The sequence below is a fragment of the Patagioenas fasciata genome, chromosome 14 (assembly GCF_037038585.1).
Source record: "Patagioenas fasciata isolate bPatFas1 chromosome 14, bPatFas1.hap1, whole genome shotgun sequence".
Classification (NCBI taxonomy): Eukaryota; Metazoa; Chordata; class Aves; order Columbiformes; family Columbidae; genus Patagioenas; species Patagioenas fasciata.
Genome location: NC_092533.1, coordinates 11,723,499 through 11,747,849, shown reverse-complemented (window position 1 = coordinate 11,747,849; position 24,351 = coordinate 11,723,499). Strand labels below are relative to the sequence as shown.

The window sequence follows — 24,351 nt, the reverse complement described above, 5'->3', positions numbered from 1 at the left end:
CTAGGAAGACAACTCGACCCATGTCATTCTCGTCGGGGCGTTGCTGTTTTACCCTCAGCCCCCTGCCCGGGGCTCCCCCATCCCACTCCGGGGATGCGGGGAGCGCGGAGGAGCAGGACCTGCCCAGCCTGGGGCAGTCGACTCCTCATTAGCGCCAATTAACCGCGGGGCCGCACCGCCGGAGGGGGCAGCAGCAGCATCCGCCCTTCCCGCCCCCTCCTCCTCCCGCCGGGGCCCGCGGAGGTTGCGCGGTTGGGCAGCGCTTCCGCGGGCACCGAGAGGTGGCTGCGGGACCCCGGCCTGGAAGCACCGCCTGCGGTGGGGGCGACCCGCGGAGGGGGCGTTCTGCAGCGCCCCAAAGGTAATAAATGAACCCGGCCGGTCGGGGTGATGAGCGGCAATAGCGGGGCCGGGGCCGCGGGGAGGGCCGGCGGAAAGAGCCGCGGGGCTTCGGGCGACTTGTCCGGTTTGTTCTCCCTTCCAGCAGAGCGGCTCCGTCTCTTGCAGACCTTTGGATGGGAAGAAAAAGGATGGAGGAGCAGTGGTGGAAAGGGGAGCTGGCAGCAGACATCCATCAGACCTTGAGGACGAAGGTTGGGTCCCACTTCGTTCCTTTCTCTCCTCTTTCTCGCTCTTCCCCGCAGAAAAGCCCGGCACCGGCTGGGAAAGTGCCCGAGCCGAGCCTTGCTGTTGGGAAACTCGCCTTCAACGCGTCCCGAAGGAGCAGGTTTGCAGGGGGCTCTTCCCTGTGCTCTGCTTTTTGATCGAGACTTGTCCAAAACAAAACCCGTGAAAGCTGATACCTAAAAAATATCTGCCTGCAGCTTTTCAGTAGCTTTAATTTAGCCGGAGCGTTGATGATTTATTGCATTAAGTGCTAAAATGATGCAGATGTTGACCTGCAAAAAGTCAGAAATAGCGTTGCTTCTTTTCCAACAGATAACTGCTAAAATTCGAGTAAAAGGTGGGATCCTGTTCCCTGGCAGATTGTTAGGGAGCTGAAAGATGCACAGACGTGGCTTGCAATGGCTCTTCTGGAAGTTCACGTGTCGTTTACAAAGGGATTAGAAAACCGGTAAAACGTCCTCCAATAAGCAAAACAGTCCGTTTGCTGTTTGATGAGCCGGTGTTCTTGTAGGGAGAGCAGGTAGAACTGAGGCTGTTTATTTTTCACATTTCCTTAGGCAGGCTCCCAACTTTAAAGCCGCTCTGAGTGCAGTCAGTCGGGTAAGGTGAGAGCGAGCCCTAGCAAATATTGTCTTGCTGTACTTGACACACCTCTGAGTTACTGAAGTTGTGGCTAGTAAAGTTAGTGCTCTGGACGTTCTGTTCCCTTTGTCTTCTTTACGGGCATTTAGCAATAAATGATGTCAGGTGAGTTAACTGTTAGCAGGTCTGTGTGCTTGTTCTCATGTCCTCCAGCCCAGGCAGGTCTTCCTGGCCCTGCAGCAGGGGGAATAACACAGAATCCTATTGACAAGGCATTAAAAGGTGTGTGTGGGGAGGAAGCTTTGAGATCTTTTTGTTTCCTGTATCTAGTACTTTTTAATCAATTATTTCTTCAGCCTCTTTTCTGGATGCATCAGGCTACTCTGGATTGCTAAAACGTCTTTGTATATGGAAACTAACATAGGCCAACTGAAATAACAATTATTTGAATTTAAAGAACCTGTGAAGAGAGAGAAGGGTCTCTGGGCTGCTCTGCTTTTTCTGCTTTGAGGAAGGTCTACAACTCTTTCTGCTTGAACATTTTTAAGGAAGTACTATATGAGAATCCAGAGCACAAGTATACCGAGCAAAAATAATCACAGCCCCTAAAACTTTTTTGTTTAGTTTTCGTGATTTTTTTGTTGTTGTTTTCTCAAGTAATGTTCTGCAGAAACAACTCTTAACTATGTTGTCAAGATTTACTTATTTGATGTCTAAAGTGTCAGAACTTACTGCGGAACGTTATGGAACTCCTCAAAAGGATCCTTCAGCAAAGTTTGGGAAGATAAGTAGTTTTGAGGTACTTAAGTCAGTTTTGTGGGCAGAGACCAGTTTTAGGGATGCCTGTGGCAGTGGCTTGTAACAAAACAAGCTTCAGTGGGCATGCCCACTAGAGTATTAGCGTGTTTGTGCGTTATTGGTGTATTAGTTTGTTAGTGCTGGAAACCAGAAAATTCAGGCGATGGTACCCTCAAGCTTAAATGACCTCTCTGGTTTAAGATACGTGCTGAGGAGTCCTGGTCTGGAACAGTGTGTGTCTCTAATCTTGAGTGAGAATATGTAGGTATTAGTTGTAGTAAGTGAATCTGACAAGAAAGTTGCTTAAAGATGCTGGTCAAGGAGGTTGAAATGCTTGGTGCAGGCTATCGGATTTTTCTTAAGAACAAAATCCGGGTTTAAGATGAGGAATAAAATGTCCCTTTTAAACAACATAACTCTTTTCTTAAAACAACTGAAAGATCATTAGAAACACTTTTCAAGAAATAATGTAGACACACAAATACAGGAGATGTATGCCTGCTGTAACAACCCAGCTTTTATGTTAACAATTGCAAAAAGTGTTATGCCATCCCTCCCATTTCCCCAACTGGACTGTGGAGTTCTTAATCTCATTGAAAGTCGGTGTCCTTTGTGACAGATGTTGTGTGCTGTATCTGGTGGATATGTTCTGCATGACAGCAGATGCTGAATGTGTGTGGTTACCTGGCTTCTAATTCAGAGAGGCCTGAAAGATGCTGTGAGACTTTGTGACTTTCCAAAGGCTCTTGCTCAACGCAGAGGAAATTAATAGTCCCCCAATTGTCTGACTAGTAAAATATCTGTGCGGTGATTATTGGGATGTAATGTTCAGCTTAGTGGGACTGTATTGTGCTAGTTATTGAGTGTGCTGACTTAGTGGAGCAAAATGTTTTAATTCCAAAAGTGCTACACACATCCTTACACTTCAAATGAGAAGTTGAAGTATTGCCCTGGATTAGGCCAGAACGTTAAACCTGGTGCAAGACTGAGCCAAGAAGGAAAATAAAAATCACAGGATACTGTGCGTTTGTGCTTGTTTGTTTGTACTAGGAGAGTCTAACGCACACCAAGACAAGAAAGGTGCTGCGTGTATGGGCTGATATTTTTGTAGTGCTACAATAGCCCCATGCTACTGATAACGGAACGGCACTGGTTGTGCCAGGCAGCTGGCTTTCGTGTCAGAAATCAGAGACATCTCCCAATGGAAGTGGAACTACTGCCATGTGCACAACTTGCTCCCTCCGGTAACCCTGGGTGCTCCACAGGTGTGGAAAGCTGAGTAATAAGTTAGTGTTGAGGGGTTTTGTTTGATTGGTTTTTAAAGTTGAGGAAACACGTTGCTTTAGAAAGCAGTCGGAGTGTCCCAGAAATGTTAAGTCTGTTTGCTGTTCCTCCCCCATTTTTGTGCTTGTGTTGGGCTGTTTCCTTCCAGGATATGTTCATTTCCTGCAATTAATGAGCATTACTAGATCTGCCTGCATTTCCGTTTTTATCTCTTATATAGCTTCTCAGAGCAGAGCCAAATTGTACAGGACTTGTTTGTGAATTTAAAAGGTTAATAATTGTAACTTGATCTTTTAAAAGGCGGTCCAGATTACTGGCTGCAGTTACTTTCAGCCAGGTGAAGAGCTGATCCTCTCTGCTGAAAGTAAACAGTCCTTCACTGCTAAAGTGGTTAAAATGTCTGAGTGTTTTCCTCTAGGTGAAAACTCCTCCACACCTGTCTTGCACCTCCTCCTGGATTAAAGATCTTAATGAGGAAATGGTGTTGACCACCATGATGTGTTTAATTCTGTTTTGACATGCAGCATTTCCCTTGCTCTCCTCTGTGGTGTCAGCTTGGACTGCAGTCCATGAAGCAAGAGTGTAATCTGTACAGGGTTTGTTGGGAAGGCCATTTTTCTTCACTGGTGTTTAAATACTGCCACCCTAAATGCATTTCCTGCAGTTTTGAACCATCCTGCTAGAAGTAGTGCATGTCCTGGTATGAATTTTGTTCAGTAAAAATGCAACCTCTTCCTCTTCTCCCTGCACCCAGCAAATATCCCTTTATTCTCTGTAGTTCTGCCAAAGCACCTGGTTTACTTGACCTATTGGTAGCATGAAGGTCTTGATGTAAAAAATACCATTTTATCTTTTAGCCTGTAAGTCCACTCTTGTCCTTGTTATTTTAAAAAGTGGCCGTCCCTTTGCTTAATTAATTAAATGGTTTGTTTGATATATGCAGATCGGCCTGGCACAGCCTGAGATTCAGACAGTTACACCTGCTCCGAACAGAGGGAAGGTGTTAGGGCACTGCATAGCTGGTGCTTCTGATCTTTGTTTTTAAAACAAAATCTGTTTGAGAACTTCAGAGGTCCAAGATACCTGCAGAACTGCAAAAGGTTTTAGGCTTTTTCCTGTTTCGTTTAATAGAAGGGTAGAACATCTACCTTTCATTTTGATGCATGTTTCCTGTTTGAATCAGCTGTAAAAGAAAGTAGGTGTAACAGACATTGAGGTGTATTAGTTTTGTTTTCTTATCAAGAGCGGAAGCACAGCAACAAAAGCATAATCTGTTCACTTAAGAAAAACAAACAACAACAGACCCTCTAGCTTTGGAATATCAGCAACAATAGCATTACTGGTTGCTAGCTGTAATTTTCTTATGTTATAGATGGCAGCGTGTGCCTGGAGCTGAAAGGAGCAGGTGTCCTCATAAAGTACATGGTTATTCATGATCTCTCTTATTTTCCTTAAAGTTGGAATTTCGGTTCTCACACTCCTTTCGCAGATTAGCTGCTGAACTTCTGAATACTTTGAAGTAAGAAGGACTTCATGAAATGCTTCATAAAATACAACAGTGGCATGTGTGAAGTAGTGGATTTTCAAGCACAGTACTAGTTCAGCTTTCCCACAGATTTCGAATGCCTGGGACTGTTGTGAGGATGCTGAAGGGCAGAGTGGATTCAAGCACAAAAAGCTCTTACATACAGTTGAAATACTGTCTTGGTCTGCCACAGGTTTTTTGTGTGACATCTCAATAGTGAGCCTGAACCTTAATTTAAGTCTCTACACTAAGCTCAGATCTCACAGAATGGAGCCTGTGCTTATCTGTGAGCATTCTGAAAGACAGAGGTGAGTGGTAGGGGAAATGCATGAAGAGTACAGAATGTAGTCTGAGGTGGCCTTTAGTCTTGGTAAAGGGGGGGCATCTATTGAAGGTGCTACTGTTCTTTGAAAGATTAAGTGAAATAACCCAGCGTAAGCCAAAGTCATTGAGTAGGTTGGAACTTGAGGTTCTGGTCTTTTGTGGGAGATATACATGAATTTGCTGTTCTTTTTGAGTGTGCAGGAGCAGTGGTTATGGGAGAAAAATCTAAATTTATGGCGTTTCGTTCACGTTTCAGTGGAATGTATCATAAATCAGTAAGGGTGGCTGCTGGCAGCACTGATCCCAGCAGTGTAACTAGTGTGGTTAAGCTGTTGCTTTGTCTGCCTGATTGGTCACTGTTGAATGAGGGGGAAAAATAAAAGATATATTACCCATGCACCCCTCCTTATTAGAAAGTATCTGGATCTTAAATTTTCGCTAGAAATAATGAGAGGAGCTGTCTGACATCCTTTTTGAAAAAGAAAAAAAAATAAAGAACCAGATTGTCTAAAAGAACTGAAGGCTACTGAAATAATGGGCAACGCTGTAACTTTCAGGACTGAGAGATACGGTTACAGCAGGGCTGAAAAGAGGAGTAACAGATGAAGCAGTGAATTGTGGTCCGCGCCTTATTGCTGTATCTTCTCACAGTTACAGTAATTGGTCTCTGTAAGCCTGTGTGGCTTGTGCTTGCACAGATGAAGCGAGTATGACTGATTCAGAGATTTTTGTCATGTGTTTCTGCTCTACAAGGACAAATCCTGCTGACCATACCCTAAGGGCACTGCCCTGTCATAGATCTTTGCTCTCCCCTTTGAGTTTGCATGGCCAACTTGAACTAAGATTAGTACAAGCCAAATGCATCAGCTATACTGTACTATCTGACTGTTCACAAACACACTTAACTCTTAACCTTTCTGACCAATTAATTAAACTGCAGTGAGCTCTCCAAGCATGCAAACACTTACCAGCAAGTTTTGTACAAGTCATTTTGTTTCTGGACTGCATAGTTCTGTGGTCTGTGCAGGGGCCGGATCTCTGTGCAGGAGAGAGAACAGCGTGACATTAATAGCAGAATTAAACTGGTACCATGCTACCTAGTCTCCTACAAAGAAGTATGCAGGATGCTCTAAACTTTCAAGATCCTATAAAAATAGTATAGTCAAAATTTTTCTTTCTATATAATCTTGTGGCCTGCCTAAATAGAAGTTAGCTTTTAGTGGTTTCTTGTGTGTTGTGCCATCATTGTATCTAGGAGATGGATTTGGCACCTTTCTTCCACAGCTGGGAGGCTGGTTAGAACACAAAACAGGAAGGAGTTTGTCTCTTTCAAAGAACGGCTGTGAAAATCCTGCTAGATAAGCCTTCCCTCTATTTTTCATCTACAGGCATTTCTTTTTCCGGTTCTAATGCAGTATCTGTTATTCTTACAACAGGAATTCTTAAGAATCTGGTGGAGGTCACGTACATGTTGTTTGTCTGGAACATGCAACATACAGAGAGCTAAATAAAAATGATAAGAAGGGAAAAGGCAACTAAGTATTGCTTTTACAAATTTTCTGACTTAAATACTTAGTTGCCTTTTTCCTTTTTTTCTTTTTAACTTTATTTTAAATCCGAATGCTTTATATAGACATCACTCAAGTGGTCTCTTGGCTTTATATGTTTTAACACTGGATTAAGAAGGATGGAGATCTTGTATATAACTCAAGTTTCAACCTTAACTGGGTAATTTTGTTCACCAGCTGGAAGCCTTTTTTCAGATTTTGGATTAGGATCAGTGGTAGAGAACTGTGAGCTGTGCTAGCAGGGGTCATGTGCAGGATTCTGTTTACACATCCAGAAACAGAAGTAGATAATAAGATTAAAGAAGGATGATAATGGAAGAAGTATGAAGTTCATAGTGGTAAATAGAGCCTGTGTCTTTGTAGGCAAGTATTGTAACAGCTGTTTCTAGATGAATGGGCTTCACTGTTGCCGAGAAGCTCTGGTTTCGGTAATTGACCTGGCTCTCCCCGGAGGACGCAGCTCTCTGGAGATGCCTGTGTGCAGCAGCTGAGCTGGAGGGTGCTGAGCGAGGAAGGGCAGTAAGAAACACAGGAGCTGCTGCAGGTTCGACCCGTGGGACAGAGCAGATCCTGACTGATGTTCAAGTGTTCTGACACGGTAGAAAACCACGTTCAGTAAACATCTCCCTGAATTTCAGAACCTGAGGTGTATTTGCTACAGCATTTCATTTTTCTTGTCAAAAAACCTGTGAGTTGTTAAAATACCTTGATGAATTCCACTTTTGTTCTGAGAAGCAATCATTATTAGTGTGAATTTTTACCATAATGTCACATCACTTGGTAACTTTTCTACTGCTAACTATTTTTCTCCTGACTGCTTGTCAGTTCATAATTGGCCTTACATCAGTGGGAGAACACTTTTACTGAGAAGAAATTGGATAGAAAGAAAGCGTGTGTGGAATTTCTTGCTGTGTTGAACACCAAACCATCTGATGTGGTACTCTGCAGATAAATGCTGGGCAGATTGGCCTCCACCAGCTGCTGCTTCAAGGGAGCTGAAGGAAGAAGTGATCCTGTTTTCTTCCTCTCCGCTTCAATCACTGTTTGGCTGATTTAGTTCAAATGGCCAGTGAAAGCCTGACCTTCATGTGGTTGCTCAAAAGCTTTCTTTAGTTTAAGATGTTTGTCTAGTATCTCCTTTAGGGCTGAATTCCGAAGTGCATTTGCTCGCCCCTTTACAAACCCATCCGAACCGCAGATGAAATCTTGTTTCCTGAGCTCAGGTGGCAGCTGAAGTGGTGGGGTCACCGGTGACTCTGTGTCTCTGCAGTCAATGACAGGCTCATGTCTGCAGCCTGCCCGTCTTTCAGATGTGATTGCTGAGGAAGATTTGTCTTCTTTAACACCACTTCGAAATGTTTACACCATTCTCTTCTTTTAGAAGGTCAGGTCTTGAGGCTGGTAGGAGGTGGAGGCTTAAAAATTGTCATTGCCCATAAGATGGACTCTGAGCCCTTTGAGGTTTTGCGATTAAGTGGTGTATCCTTTAAATGCTGTGCTCTGCCTTTCTGGAGGCTTTTTGTGGAGAGACATTGATCAATTTGTTGAGCATATCTTGTGATTTAATTTCCAAGACACCTGTGAGCCTCTTCTGTGCTGCCGCTTTTAGCATTTCAATGTGGCAATTGCTCAGTAGCCCAAAGCAAAGCTGTTGAAATAGATACAAATGAACAGGTCAAAGATAAGCAGCATATGAAAGGGCAATTCCAGCAGACAGCAAGACTCCCAGTTCCTTCTCTGTTGCTTTTCTGAAGATAGAGGAAAATATTAAGCAATGGAAATGGTTTATTATTGATCTCCAGAAGTTCATTCTTTCTTACATACAGTTGTACTTGCTGATCCTGCATCAGTATATAAAAGCAGTAATGGTTTGGGGTTTTTTTAATTCAAAGGAATAATAATTTGTTTTTCTTGATGAACTTATGCTAAAGAACCCTGGGGGGGGGGTTGATGGCAAAGGGTGAATGCCCACAACTGTGTTGAGAACTGTAAGCCTGCTATTCAGCTCTTGCATTGCTGAACTCTGTACCACTCCTTTCCTTTAAAAGCAAATCCCATCACATCAGACTGATCTGTCAGTGTAACAGCATCCTACAGAGCTACTTATTAGCTGCTTCGTGCTGTGTGGAGCAGGGGCAGGCTCTTGCCCATACACAGGTAATTACTGTGGATCAGTTCATACCTGGGAACTTGATCATATAAGAAGCCACAGCACGGGGCTCTGTTCTTCTGAACATTAATCCTGAAGCTGAACCTTGTCTCATTATACGGAAGCCCACGTGGGGTTTTTTGGTGCACAAAATGAGAATGTCTGTCATACCTTTACTAGTAGCCAATTTTCAAAAAACAATAATAAAAAAAACTAATTTGAAAAGCAATGTCTTATAGGGAGTAGCAGAATTAAATTCAGTGCTTTGGTCTTTGAATTTTCTAGTGCAGTGGGCTGAATAGGGATAGTTCTGGCCTCTGAGGCTCAGATGCAAGTCTCTGGATCTCTGCTGTCATTCTGAACCTCTAATGCTCACTCACTGAACTGTAACATTTAGACAGGTCAGATTTTTTTACTAGATGTATAACTGCAGTTACTCTTTATTTCTTGTATTTGTTATGGTCTAAAAAGCAAATTTTTTATTCAATGTATATGCTGACCTCAGTGTACATAGAGAGTATAATTTTGCTGGGAGACATAGCTGCTGAAACAGGTAGGACGTGTCAAAAAGTAAAACTTGAAACTCCTACAAGTTACCTAGAGGAACAAATATTTCAGAGGTAGAATTGCCACCTGATCTTATGATAGCTTGGGCTTTGTATAGACATATCAAAAAAATGCAGTTATTGTAGCTGATGTAAGCACTGAGCTTGAACCATTCCTGCCAGAACATTCACATTACTGGTATATTAGGAACTCCTGCTCTGAACCTGTGTATGTCAGTTGTACTGATGGATTGAAATCTCTGTACATAAGGCAATAGAAAAATCAAATTTATGGGGGTTTTCTGGTTATAAAACAATGGGGGGGAACATGTTCCTTTGTCTCCCTGCTTTATAAATTGCTACTGGTGGGCAATTTCTTTATAATCCCCCAGTGAAGGCTGTCCCAGGTTTCAAAGGGCTGTTTGCCTGTCCACAGCGTGTGTCTGTTCAGCTTGGAATGTGGGTTTTTTTACTGACTTTCTTTACAAGGGTCTGGGAAGCAATCATCCATAACAGCGCCCGGCTTGCCGTCTTTGTAAGCTGCTTCTCCTTCTGGAGCCTCCCTGGTTTCCAGTTCTGTGTCTCCCTCTGAGCCTGATTGTGCAGCTTCTTTTTCCTGAGAAGCTGAACCTCCTCCTTGCAGGGGATGAAAGGAGCGTGGGCAGCTACCGCCCCAAGGGCAGGGTGGTGCCTCTTGCTTCTGTAAACGGGGTAGCCAGTGAACACTTTTAAAGTCCTGACTTATTTGGTAGAATTAATTGCTCTATGTACTGCTCTCTGTTCTGATAGCAAACTTGTCTGTCTTGCAGCACTGTACTACTAATTTATCACAGTATGTTTGGGATTGAAAGGGACCTCAAAAGACCATCTAATCCAATCCCCCTGCTGGAGCAGGAACGCCTAGGTGAGGTCGCACAGGAAGGTGTCCAGGCGGGTTTGAATGTCTCCAGGGAAGGAGACTCCACAACCTCCCTGGGCAGCCTGGGCCAGGCTCTGTTACCCTCACTGAGAAGTTTTTCCTCAAATTTAAGTGGAACCTCTTGTGTTCCAGCTTGATCCCATTACTCCTTGTCCTATCATTGTTTGCCAAATATATGTAAAAAAAAAAAGACACATAAGCAGAATCTGAGTTACTGAGAGATACATCTTGCTGATTTTTAAAATTATTATTATTATTTTTAATAATCAAATGTATTCTGCTCATTTTGATATGAGTCTGACCGTGGTAACTACACTAGTATACAACCATGTCTAAAATGATACGCTGTCAACTTTTAAGTGGCATTAGTTGGTGGGTATTCTCAAGGAACTTCACTCCTTCTCTTAAACTATTCCTTGCATAGTGACTACAGCCTTGTGTGTAAAACCCTTGCAGGTGAAGATCTAGCATAGGTAAACCCAAAACTTATATAATTCTGCCTTTAAAATAAAAATTTCTCTATCAATGTGAAATACAGTCCATCAGTTCAATAGTTAGCTTTTATAATGCTGAAATAAGTTACTACAGAAGGTACTGGAATTTGCAATAATTAAAAAAGTGTAATCATTCTCTGATGTTTTTCTTGCTAATGTGTGCTTTGGTTTCTTTTTAATGTTGGATAGCTGTTCTTTATTCTAAAGACCAATGCATTTTTTTTGGCACAGGATGTAGAAACTTGAGCAACTGGGGAAGGGGCAATATCAGAGAAGTGTATCTTGCCCTTCTTGCCTATGAAACTCTGTTAAAACCTTTGTTAACAGTCCAGTTTGGGTGAATGAAATTAAAAAGGAGTTCTTCAGGGACAAGTTTCATGGCCAAGAAGTTTGGTGTTCTGCAGAAAGCAACAGCAAGTTGTTCCTGGGCTAAATTGTTGTTTAGAGTGTTTGACTGTGATTTTTAATGCTTGTGAGGAAAGTGCAGGGAGGAACAAAGTATTAGAATTCAACTGACTGTCAAAATATGCAGTGCTCCAGCCCTGATTTCGGTGCCAATCATAGTGCTGTGGCTGCTAAGCATTCCATAGCAGGTGGTGGGTGTTAGTTTGGGATTCCAGACTCTGAAATGGTATTTGTTTCAGTACATCTCTTTCCTCCCCTCCTTAGGAGCTGAAGTTGCCCATGTATAAGGCTCATTCACCACAGATTGGGATGCGCCGATACTTGATTGATCTCTTGACTGTTCTCAGCAACCGTTTCAACCTCTGCCCTACGGCCCGGCATCTCGCTATCTATTTATTGGACCTCTTTATGGATCGCTATGATATCACTGTCAAGCAACTGCATGTCACTTCATTTGCCTGTCTCCTTCTAGCAAGTAAGTTGGCTGCTGTCTGTTAAGGCTTTTTTTTTCCCAAGCAGATCGTTCTTTTTCCTTATATATTACGTGCTGTTTAGTCTGTGCTAACAGCTTCCACCTACTTGAGGTAAGGCCCAATGAAGTCGAAGTCAAGGCATAAAGCAGTCTGTTAATAAGCTCTGCGCACCTGCATAGCTTGCACTACACATCTATATGCTATGTGTGGAGGAGGTTTTGGCAGCTGGAGCTGGACCAGTGCAAGGGGCCAGTGGAGACCGGGCATGATGGGGTGGGAGGAAAGTGGCAAGACTGGGAGAGGTTAGTTCCAAGGTGGTAGCAAGGAATGACATCTGGGAATAGTAGGGAATTACACTCAGCCTCTCCTGGAGATCTGTCCTTGGATGATCTGTGCCTCTGTTGTGATCACTGAGCATAATCAGTTCCTTGTAAATCAGAGGTTTCTTATACAGAGGCCAAAGGAAAATCTGCTTCTTGAGGCACTTAGTGGAAGTGTTGATGATGCTGGAATGCATATTACTTGTTCTGGGCTCCTATCAAGTATCTAAGCATTGCTTTGGAATACTGAAGTTTTGGTGTTGGCATCAAATGACCTTGAACATTTGTCATTAGTACTTTCTTGAAATCTTCTCTGCAGCCAGGGCTGTGCAAGTGGAAGAAAGCAAGACTGGTGCCTCAAGGAACTGCAGTCAGCCCTTCCAGATTTCTGAAATCTGTGTCTAGGTTACAGAGAAATTAACCTGCCAAATAGGAGCCATGCAGAGCAGTGCGCTACTGTGGGCAACAGAAGCTATGCAAGCTCTAGCATTAATGGCTGAAAAGGGCAAGTAGTCCTATTGGTTAAGGTAAAAAACACTATGGAGAGTCAGACGCTATTGAGGAAAGAAAGTGATGCCATACATTTATCCCTCAGGACATGGGATTGCTACTGCTTTCCTTGCTGGTTGTGTTCTGAAGAGCTTAATCTGCAGAAATAATGATGGTAAAATAATAAAAACCACCATATACTAAGTGTATTTAAGCATTGCTGTCTACCTGACTCCAGAGAAGGTGGTGAATCATGTGGAGCAGTTACTGGTTCATGTTGCAAAAAAGGCCAATATTAAAATGAGAACAAAGAAGAATATAAACGGCTGTTGTAGGTGCAGTCTTACAGCAGCCCGGGTGACTCAGGCACTGCCGTTCTGCTGACCTGAACCTTTGGGGAGCTCCATCAGACCAGCTGAGGAAGTGTTATATGTAACAGAGAGGTATTTTTCTGAGGGGTCCGCCAAGCTTCAGGCTAGTGCAATGGAGGGGAGAGGGGCTAGGGCCGATTAGTGAATTAGGAAACCATACCCTTAATTTCAAACACATCAAACTGAATGAAATACCAGGTTGAGGTAGCCTGGAGACATGCCCGCTCAGAGGTGCGCTCCTTCAGCTTTCAGACGGTCTTTCTTTTTTTGGGTAACCTCATAACTACAAGATGCCTTGCAGCATTGCTAGTTTTTTGCATTTGTGTTGGTGTTTGGTTGGTTTTAATTTTTTAAAATTATTTTTATTTTCCCAAGTGTATGGATGAATGTCATCTTCAGAAAAGACAAGAGGATTTTCTTTAGATAAATCTGACACAAGCATACTTCTCTGTTTTTTCCCTAGCATAAAATTGATGCTTCAGCAGTTCTTCTAATAACTGTAAATTTGGATTTACAGGAAGACTATATAGCTATAGTTTACGTTTCCAGTGCTATGCAGATTGGATTAAAACAGTGCCCTTGAACTTTGAATGAAATGGCAGAGTTGGTATGGTATAAGATCTTGGGGGGAGGTTCCCTATAAGAGACTGGGAGAGCTGGACTGCTGGCTTCTCTAGCTTCTAGGATTTAAAAAGAAGCAAAAAAGCTTTCAAGATTTTCCTTAAGTAAGTGACCAAAGCAAAATGCAGCTTAGGCCAGCTCAATGCAACTGTGAAGCAAAAGGAAGTTCACAAACTACCCGATGGTAACACTACAAGGAAATGTTTTGCAACTGCTGCCTGTTAAAACAGAAAATTGCTTAAAAGAGCAAGCTTAAGTCTAGTGAGCTAATGAGAAGCTTCCTAAAGTTAAGATTAAAGTAATGCAGAGCATATATACATTCTGATCTGAAATTTTACAGGAAGGGGAAAAAGTCTATCAGCACAAAGGCGGTTTTGTAGAAACAAAGCATTGAAAGTTAAACCAAAGCAACTTTGCACAAAATTAACGCCTAATTAACTTGTATAGATAAGGCTTAAAACGCTAGGGCTCAGCTTGGAGACTTTGTTGTTTACTGTCTGGGCCATCTTAATGTGCAATAAGGATATTCTCGTTTGGTATGTGTAGTTCAATGTGATGCAAGTCAAGTCAGGAAAAGACCTTTTGCAGTAAATGGGAGTTCTTGTGTTTATTTTGCTATTCTCAAAATTATGTGAAAAGGAGAAAAATTCTACTATGTTTTGTTTTGTAGTGAAAGATTCTGAGTAAGTCAGAAATACCGACCTGAAAGTCACCTTGAAAGTTCTCGCTGTAGCAAGGAAGACTAGAACTAGTCCCTTGCCTGTTCCTGCAAATGCAGCACTCAGAACTTCCTGCAAAGCGTTACTGTAGGACGTTGCATGGTTTTTCAGCAGAGGACTGCAGCAAAAGTGAGGAACGAGCTCTTCAGGCTATGCTGCAAGACACTTGTACTTCTAAAAAATGATACACCCTTACTATAGTGAGCACAAAAGCCTTTTTCAAATAGTTGTGTTTACATCATAGCAAGATGAATGCTTAATGCAGGCTGTCTTTCAGTCATTTTTACAAATACATTTAGAGAAACTGAGTTTTCTTCCTGATTGCTTCCTCAGAAAACAGCAAGAGGTTAAGGGTACTGTGCAGACCACAAGATGAGGTGTAGTTAGAGTACTTATTCCCATTAGTTAGTCTGAATGTGAGGTTTTTTGGTGAGTGGAAGAGGCGTAATAGAGAAGCTCAACATTTTGCCTGAAGGGGATGGAAGAACCTGCAGTTCACCCCACCTGGCAGCTGAGAAGGCAGCTCCTTGCAGGGAGCACTGCTGGGCAGCAGCAGTTGTAACCTTCCAAACTGCACCTGCATCGGGCAATTTATTACAGAAAATTAGTGTGATAGTTTAAGATGCTCTAGCCCTAAATGCTCTGTTAGAAAAAGGGGTTGTGTAACGATACCCCTTGTGCTTTAGTGCTACTTGGCTCAAATTGCCCGCTGAAAGCTGTGCAATCCAGCTGACCCCACGCAGATGAGATGCACTGACACAACCCATCAGATGGTCCAGCACGGGAGCAGTAAACTGGGGAGGCAGTGCATCTGAAACCACCGCAACTGTTTCTTCTGTGGGCTTTGTACTTTCAGTACACAGGGACTGTACCATGGTGGTGTATCAGTCCAGTTAAAGCAGTGGAGCATTTGCTTGTTGCTGTAAAATCCTGGTTGGGTCTTAAAAGTTGCTCCTTTCTTCCCAGAAGAGCCAGACCTCTTCAGTAGCAGGTGCTTCAGTACCTGATGAAAGCAGCATCTCTCTCAGCTGTTTAGTGGCACTGAACAATGCCAGCAATTCCAGTTCTTATGGCCCCTCTTCCTCAAGAGGGTTCTGCTGCTATGGAGACGTGATAACAGTTTTTAAAGTTGAGAAAGCTCACTTGCTGTTCAGCACACCCAGCGCTGTATTGCTTCAGAGTCTTCGAGTACTTCTTGTGGTTCTGCTGGTTTTATTTTGCCCAGCTCCTTAATCTGCCAGTGGATTCTCAGCAGCTGAGTTAACTCAGGACAATAAAAGAAATTAGAGCAAGAAAAGATGTCTGTACTAAATGGGCTGAGTTTAGAGCATGGATAATCCTTTATCACCTAATTCCCCATTGACTCTGTGGAGCTGTTGTCAGACATCAGGCAGCTTTTCTGTTGGACTGTACTCTGTGATCCCTTCTCCGTTTATTGTCCCACTTTCATGAGCAGGTAACTGTCCTGACAAAAACAGCTGAGCTACTTATTTTCAGTAAAACATAACAGCGGGTGTCAGTCCAGGATATAGATTAGTGCAAAACTTAGTCTGTAGTCTTAATTTTTTAATTTCCCTGCTGCTATAATATGTACAGAATATTTTCTTTAGCAACTAAACTTTGCTATAGTAGTAAGGCATTGAAGACACAGGTGCCTTGAGCCAAGTGGTTTGGATATGTGCTAGATATTGTATAGATAGACAAAAAACCCCTGACTGCTCACTGTGCAAGACACTGCAGAAAAAGGAATTAAGCAGGCTGTCTCTAAAATAGCCTTTCTTTCTCGCCTTGCTTAGAGGACAGTTAGAAGCTGTGTTTATATCTGGGGGTAGCATGAGAGAGTCTCAGAAGTTTGTTGTACCACCTCCTGGAACAATGTAGGAATAAAGAAAAGCAGTCCTTCAGTTCTGCAAGCAGCCGTAGGTTCTTTATTGCTCGGCTGGATGGGCTTGACTGGTTTATCCTTCTTTTGCATTTATTTTAATTGTTTATGGGACAAAAAGTACTTACACTTTAATAACGCTAAGTTGTCAGTCCTTTTTGTTCCTTGGTCTTCTCAACGACTCTGAAAGTGTAGTAAAACAAATTGCGTGCATGTCCTGCTTTGTTTTGTTACCCGTGCAACAGCTCAGGAAGATCTACCCAAGTGCCAGTAACCAGGCTGAGCTGCATGGGGCACAGTGAGGTGAACTAGTGCCTCCTGTAGTGGCTGAACAAGTTCTTCGGGGTACATTTGATAGCAGTGATGCTCCTCTGAGAGCCTGTTTTGATAGTGTGGCAGATGTACTGATGAAATGTACTCTGTTCCCCTTGACAACAGGACTTACTCTGGTTTTTGTTCATTAAAACAAAAGTTTGAATGTGTAACATAAAAAGCACTTTTGTTTTTTTGTTGTGTTTTTTTTTTTTCTGAGGGAGCATCCAATTGTAGAATTAGGAGTGATACAGAATGTGATCTAAAGTAACTTGGAAAATCTTTGCGTCATTAACTACAGTAATGCTCCACACTCTAAAATATCCCATGCTGCCCCCATCTCTTTAGATTTTACAAAAAATGTTGGTCACAAAAGTAGACCTACATTGCATGTTCATCTTCTTCATCCTACTGACTTCAGTAGGCCTCTGTGTATGAAAATTTGCAGCATCCAGATATTTCTTAAATTAGACATTCCTTTAGAGGCTTATGATTCTGTTGCCTCAAAACAAAACTATTTTTGAGGGCAATAGTGACAAATAAATGGCTTTATCAGTAAGCAGAGCTTGGAACACAACAGCAACCTTTTGATTTGAGGTGTCTACAGTGGCATTTCAGAAGCATGCAAATGACTCATCCACAATTCTCAGGAACATCAAACAATGGACTCTAGGTGATAATGTAGCTGAACCAGCTTTGTTTTGCTTCCCAAATCCTGATGTTGATTAAACCAGTGTTCTTTGGTCAGTAGTAGATGTACAACTGCCTTGTCTGAGCCTTTAACAAACAAAACAAAAATAGGAGTACTATATTCCATTTTCTTGAAATTAGGGAAATGGGAAAGGACACACTGCATTTTAAAAACATCTTAAAGTTGTTCTTTCCTATCTTGTCTCTGATCTCTTTGGTCTGATGTAATGAACAAACTTTTGCTGTCTTTTCCAGATTTCAATTTAAAAATAAGTGGAAAGTGCTTTACAAACTTCGAAGCAAAGTGTTTAGGTCAAGGTGGAGTTGAGAAAGAAATTATCACTTGCGTGTTGCTTTGGAAAGTAGCTTGTATTCAGTTTATTTGAAGCGAGACTTCTGAGTTGATTTCTCTCCCCCCATTTTCAGTTGGTGTCTCCAATCTGCTGCAGTGGCCCCTGCTATTAATTAATTAAAGCTAGGAACTAGTCTGTTGAAGAGCAGAAAGGGGGAAATAATAAATAACTAATAATCTAAATAGCTAAATTTAGCTGTTGTCAGTTATTTTCAGCTTTCAAAGAAAATAAAGTTGATCAAGTCAAATAGCTTTTCCTTATGTCAGCATGATACCTTCTTAACAGTACTGTGCTGACAGTCTGCTCTCTTGACTATAGTCTGACTTCTTGAGATTTCCAAGCTTGAGTGGGAAGAAAGAAGGAACTAGAACTTAGAGAAGCCAGAACGACAGCTCTCGTCTTTAGTTTCCTGGGCATGCAGTGGTTTCTCCCACATCTGCTAGCACGCTCCTTACATTTGTGTCAGGCTGTGAGATCATCTTGTGGGGAAAAAACAAAGGGTTAACTTTTATCAAATGTCATTTTTCTTAAACAGTTCTAAAGTCAGGTGACAAGGAGATTCATGAATGTGTATACGGACTCCTGATTTTAAGGGCTTTTTCACCAAAAGTGTGCCCACAATCCTTTCCTGTTCTGCTTCATATGATGGTTGAATTTTGTTTTTCATTGTTATTGTTGGGCTCTGTTCTGGTGGGGTGGCTGCCATATTATACTTTTACTGCATTTCATATCCATGACACCTGAACAGGCTCAAAGATGGAAAATCCATTTTTAAATGTGTTAAAAAGACACTTGAACTACTAATAGTATAGAAAATGGTCAGGTTTTTAATACACTGGAGACACTTTGGATGGAATTGCTATCCTAAATGGATAGCAAGATCTTCCTTTTAAAATAATTTTCTAGTGCAATATTTGTTTTAATTATTTTTAGATTTGATGACAATATTCTGCCATATGACATGCGACTATCTTGTCAATTGGTCTGCGTTAGTAAAGGACTCTTGTAGAGGCAATGGGAGGACAACTGAATCGAGAATCAATTGTAGCATATGTGTCCTCAAGAACAAAGAGGAAACGATAACCACAAAGTACTTTTAAGTAGCTACGAGTTTGGATTTTGCAGCATGGATGTTCTTTAAGCTGCACCGGAAACTTATCACTGGTGATCATTGCTAACTCTTGAGCAAGGATTAGCTGGTGGGTCGGTCATTTTCCGCTCAGTAAAACAACAGTGTGAATTTAAGAAGACTTAATTGCTTTCTTAACTTTCCAGCGAAGTAACACTGTTGCTTTATTACTGATAGATCTAATAATGGGAATCACATCTGATATTGGATGCTTTTTATACAAGAAGGGTGAATAGACCAAGATCCTGCTTTTCTGTACAAAATGACAAGCACTTTGTAGCTACTGGTGAAAATTAAATCATTCTAGAGACTACTGCTGTTTCAGTAGGCTGGTAAATGCATTTAGAAAAAGGTGCAGCTTTGCTCAGCTATCTCGATTCTGAAAATGTATGCTCTCTCCTAACCCCACAGGAATTATTTATGCTAATCGCTTGGTGGCAGGGTACTTCTCCTTGCCTTTCCGTGACCTCAGCTAATGAGGCCCTCCAAGACAGGAAGGAACAAAGCCACATTCTGAAGCAGCAAGGGCAAAGGTGGTGTTGCCTGAGGGTTTTTAATGTCTTCGTGTTTGTAGCATGTGCATTTAGCTTTCGTACCCAAAGGAGCTATTTTTCCTCAATATTAGATCTTCCTTTGCCGTATTTTCCCCATACTGCTTGCTTTCTTCACACTTGACTGAATGTCCTTCAGCAAACTGCTTCCAGTTGTCAGAAAAACTATCTGTAATCCTAATGAGTTATAATCTTGGTTTTGGCATCAATACTATACAAACAATTAAGAATAAATAAAACCATAATAAGGATATAGGGACATGCTGACCAGGCTGTTGGCTTCATTCCTGCTTGTGTCACTAAACTTTCCCATCCTTTTTTAAAAAGCAGCTTTTATCATTAGACTTTCTGTTTTGGGGAGTGTTTTTTGCTGGCTCTTAGACAATCATAACAGTAAGTCTTACCTGAAAACCTTCTCTTCTGGCAGGTAAATTTGAAGAAAAAGAAGATAAAGTTCCAAAGTTGGAGCACTTAAATAACCTGGCGTACATGTGCAATGTGAATGTGGTATTGAACAAGAAAGATTTACTTAGAATGGAAATGCTGCTTTTGGAAAACTTCAACTGGAACCTCTGTCTACCAACAGCAGCACACTACATCGACTACTACCTCCACGCGTCCGTTGGTGAGAATGACCTTCACAACGGCTGGCCGGTCACCTCGCTGACCAAAACCAAAGCTTTTCTGGAGAAATACGCGTATTATTTCCTCGATTTCTCAGTGCAAGGTAAGAGGAGCTTTATGCCAGGCTGATCTTCCATTCGGCAAAAGGCAGAAGTCTGGAAGAGTTGAGGGCTTTAAAACTTGTCATAATACGGACTGCACAAAATTATCTGTGCATAATGGTTTCTCTTTGCAGTTATTTCAGATGGCACATGATCCGGTGTCCTGCCCTTGTACATAAGCTGCTCTCTTTTCAGAAATCTCTAGATGAGATTTTTTTTTTAGCTTAGAACACTAATTGGAGAGGCTGTCAGAAATGGGTCTAATGCGTGATCTGCCACGGAGTATGAACTGCTGTCAGCTGTACACATGGTATTATGCAGTTCAATGTATGAACCTTTTTAATTTATATTTTTTAGAAGGTCATGCTGCAAGACATGACATAGTTAGAATCGTGGGACTTTTAGTGATTTGGTTTGCAGAATCATTTCCAGTGTCTGCCCATGTGAGAGGCAGTGAACTGCAGCATCCTCAGGAGCTGGCTCCAGCACTACTGTAAATGTGTGTGTGTGTTTGTCAGTATTTCACTTTGGTTCAGTTGAGACCAGTCTACAAATTACTGCGTAGTCTATTTTGTGGCTTTTTCTGAAACAAAATAAATTACTGAGTCCTTGCTAGTAGTTACAAACAAGTAGTACAGAGAACTTCAGGAAAACCTCACCCAGCTTTTGAGATACTTTTTCTGGTGGCGAGTTAATACGCTGAGATGTGCGGAACAAAGTTGAGGATTTAATTTTGCTCTGTTTTGCCATGTATACCCATAACAGGCTCACTGTGGAGACTAGTAAAGAGTCTATTCACTTGGGTTTGGGTTTGGTTTTTCTTTTGTAGATCACACTTTCCTCCATTTTCGTCCATCTTTGATTGCTGCAGCTTGTGTGTGCGCCTCCCGTATCTGCATGCAGATTTCTCCTGCCTGGACAACACAGCTTGAATTGCTAACATGTTATTCCTGGGAACATCTTGTCCAATGCATTGAGATGATGCTCATGTAAGATCAGAACAAAAATGTAACCTGCTTGTGCTCTTAAGAAGATGTTAATACTTTTTTTTTTTTTAAGCTGTTTAGCTATAATTAGGAGTACAGTATTACCTTTGTTATCTCATCTTCAGTTTGGGGAGAGGACTTTACTAAATACTGTATTTTAATTATATTTGCCACGTGGAACAGAGCGCACAATTTAGCGTTCATGATGGCTTTTTGTCTGCTTGTCCATGTGATTGGACGGAAGCTTTTTTCCCCTTTGTTTTCTCATTGTACCTTCAATGTACTTGCTGCAGAGAGACACCAGTGCTTCTCTAACATCAAAAATACAGTAGGGAGACATTTCAGAACTATTCTTTGGTTTTTTTTCTCCAGTAAAGGACATGACTGCAATGCATCAATACTGGTCTGATATGTGAGCACATACAGTCTAAACAGAAAATAAAGTTTAACAGAATTATTTTGGTTGGGAGTGATGGTGGACTCTGGAGATAACAACTTCTGAATTCCTACTTAAAGTAGGGGCAGCTGAAGTTAAATCAGACTGCTTAGGGTGTTGTCTAGTCAAGTTTTGGCTATCTATGAAAATCGAAAGTGTGAAAGTGTTTCTTCCTATATCTAGAAGGAATTTTCCTTGTTCCCTTATAGCTATGCACTGTAATACTCTGCAAACACAGAGACTGCTTTAAAAGGTCTTTGTGTTGTGGACTTAGGGTGCCAGGATAATGAGTCCATCAGTAAAAACATACTTGTGATACAAAATGATCCATAAACCTGTTGTTAGTGTGTGAAGGTTGCAGCTGGATAATTAGAAGTTGATTGTGAAAGCAACTAAGGATTATCATATACAGCTAGGGCTAAAGAGCTGATGATGTAGCCTGGCTAGTGAAAACTTCAGGATATATGCAAGCTCTGAGAACTTCTCTCTTATTAATAAACTTACGTATAATTTGTTTCAGATGTTATGAGAATGACATCAAAGAAGCCAGTAATATAAAAAAGCACGTGACAATTCAGCATCAAGAACGGGAAGCAGTGGAAAATCTGAGCCATCAAGTCACTACTCAAGTTCTCTTCCAGCAATCTAGTTACCACCCTTTAGCCCAGCATCCCGCTCCACTTTCCCAGTTCCAGTTGCCAGTGCAAGATTTGTGCTCGGCTTATCGTGACTCCTTAGAGGCGCACAGGGCCAGCAGTCTGCTCGCTGCGTGCGCTGACAGCTCCTTCCACTCCTGCGCTGCTCTTCAGGCCAGGCTGGGGCCGCCTGCCCAGCCCCTGCCCCTCCAAACGCCCATTGCTGTGCAGGTGGCCTTGGGAACAGAGCCCAGGCACTGCGTTTCCATGGCTTACAGCAGTACTTACCTCAGTGACCTTCACTCGTGTGCAGCTGGGTGTTTTGATGGATAAATATTGACGGGAGAAAAAGGTGATATGAACAGAAGCTGAAGAAGCCTGTGTGATACAAGATGTGTATCGCAGTGAAAACCATGAAGGAACAGAATCTTTATGACTTGCTCATTCAGAGGATGTTGATCTGGATCCGCTGATCGCTGGAACCGGGGTGCCTTTCTGCCAAGGGTTGTACCTTTGGCTCTTAATGAGAGAGAAATAGAAATTCATTAATATACCTCCTTCAGTGTCACTTTGAGAGGTATCTGCATAAAACCCTGTGGAGATTGCTTCCTTCTGCTCTTCAGTTAGTGACTCACCAGAGCTGGCTGAGAGCTTGTGTTAAGTTACTTCAGGATGGAGCGTTTGTTGAATTCCTGGCCAAGTAGCCATGTACCCAGAGGATGCTGTTGGAAACCACAGGGTGCTCTCCTCTCTCCCAGTGATGTGTCACTTGATCAGTGGCAACTTATACTACTGGAAGCTTCTAGAATACACTGAAATTGCTAACAGTTAAATGTGAACTTCGTTTATGTAGAAATCTGTGTAGAACACTTTCCATTTTCTTTGAGCAGGAGTGATAGTTCAGGAGTAAGACTTTAGAATAAAAAGAAAAATAAAAATGGGCCAGAAGACTATAAAATAATTTTTTAATTGACGTTCTGTTGGAATCTGAACATGGTGCTGCTAAACAGAACATCACTCTGCCTTCAAGTATTTTAGAAATAAAAGCAAAACCTTAAATCATCACTTAGATCTTTGAAGTGCTGCTGATTTTGAAACTGGAGATCATTGTTAGTAAAAGCGTTCATGATCTTTATCAGGGATTTAATGTTACTTGAAGAAATCCTCTTGGATAAACTCTTGGAAGGTTCACTGCCTTCAGTTATTTTATCTTTCAGGCTCCATGACTTGTGGCAGTAGTCTGGGTTCAGGATGGAGGAACTGGTGTTAATGGGGGCAAGGACAGGGAACTAGTTAACTTAACTGTGAAATTACAGTTCTGATTGCAGTGCCAGACAACGCTGACTTTGGTTTTTAAATACCATCTTGGCACTCTCTTGGAAAACTTAGCTGGTAGATTGAAAATCCCATTGCTTCTTTGCAATGAGACACACTCCTACTGTCACATATCCAAAGGTTTCTTTTTCAGCTGAAACCAGGGATAATGGCTTTTTATGTTAATAGAGATAATTACAAGAAATGGACTTGTGCAAATGTGAAACTTTAGTTTTGATATATGCAACCACTGTTGTAAATGTCTTTGAAGGCAGGACTCTGTCTTTTCTCTGACGGTTCTCAGGACAGCAATGCAAATAACGTGCAATATGCTTTTACTGACTCGGGGCAATTTTTTCAAGTCACGTGTCACAGTCTTATTTTAAATTATATTTTTAGAGATTTGTTTCTAAAGGTGTTTTAGGGTGGATGGCAAAAACTAGCCAGTGTGCTAATGTGTGTTTGTGTAACTGTCTTCTGAGAACGCAATTTTTGGTATCAAGGTAATTTCTTCCATTCAGCGGGCTAGAGGGATCTGCTTGTTTTATTAAACAAAAAATGCAAAGTGTAAATGAAGAGGCAGTACTCTTCAGAAATTAGCCTAGAAGTTTAGAGAACTTAGTTCGTCTGTTGGATTTGTATTTATATTAAACTTTATTTTCAGAAGACTTCAGTGTATTTTTATGTCATTTGACAGACGTGAACAACAACATACATGTGGCATTACTGTTGTGTGGTTTTGTTCTTTATCACCCTCATAATTTGTGTCACATGTGGTGTTATACTTTGGACTGCCGTTGTGTTTAATTGTGAAAATAATTGCTAAATTCCCAGTGGAAGTTTCCAATAAACAAGCACACAGCTGAAGTACCCCTTTTTTATTTTGTTTTTCTTGTTAGTGTGGTTTCTCCTTAGCTTTTAAGAGCTAGCAGAGAATATATGTCTATACCTTAAAAATACTTGATCTGAGCACTCTTAATGTTTTACAGAACAGAAGACTGGTAGGACAAATGTGACGGAAAGGCCTTGCCAAATAATAAACTGTGAAGGATTAGGCAGATCAGGAATTTGGCCACTGCACAAGAAATAAGGTCCTATTCCAATAAAGTGTTGGTGCATATACGG

General features: G+C 41.7%; 1 protein-coding gene across 2 annotated transcripts; it reads left to right on the top strand.

The window, feature by feature from the left end:
* Window positions 1-256: 256 nt before the first annotated feature.
* On the top strand, window positions 257-24,096 carry CCNJL (cyclin J like). Of its 2 annotated transcripts, none has more exons than XM_071814790.1 (6): window positions 257-361; window positions 485-593; window positions 11,485-11,695; window positions 19,558-19,857; window positions 20,685-20,844; window positions 21,798-24,096. In XM_071814790.1, exons 2-6 carry the CDS (start codon window positions 516-518, stop codon window positions 22,243-22,245), a joined length of 1,197 nt encoding a protein of 398 aa, XP_071670891.1. In that variant the 5' UTR covers window positions 257-361; window positions 485-515; the 3' UTR covers window positions 22,246-24,096. The 2 variants fall into 2 exon arrangements, with proteins under 2 accessions (XP_071670891.1, XP_065705160.1); XM_065849088.2 differs by having other exon boundaries at window positions 281-361; window positions 488-593.
* Window positions 24,097-24,351: the final 255 nt, after the last annotated feature.

Coding starts and splice junctions, on each gene's coding strand:
- CCNJL (XM_071814790.1), top strand. CDS start 516: ATGGGAAGAAAAAGGATGGAGGAGCAGTGGTGGAAAGGGGAGCTGGCA. Junction 594..11,484: donor ATCAGACCTTGAGGACGAAG/GTTGGGTCCCAC, acceptor TCCCCTCCTTAG/GAGCTGAAGTTGCCCATGTA. Junction 20,845..21,797: donor TGCATTGAGATGATGCTCAT/GTAAGATCAGAA, acceptor AATTTGTTTCAG/ATGTTATGAGAATGACATCA.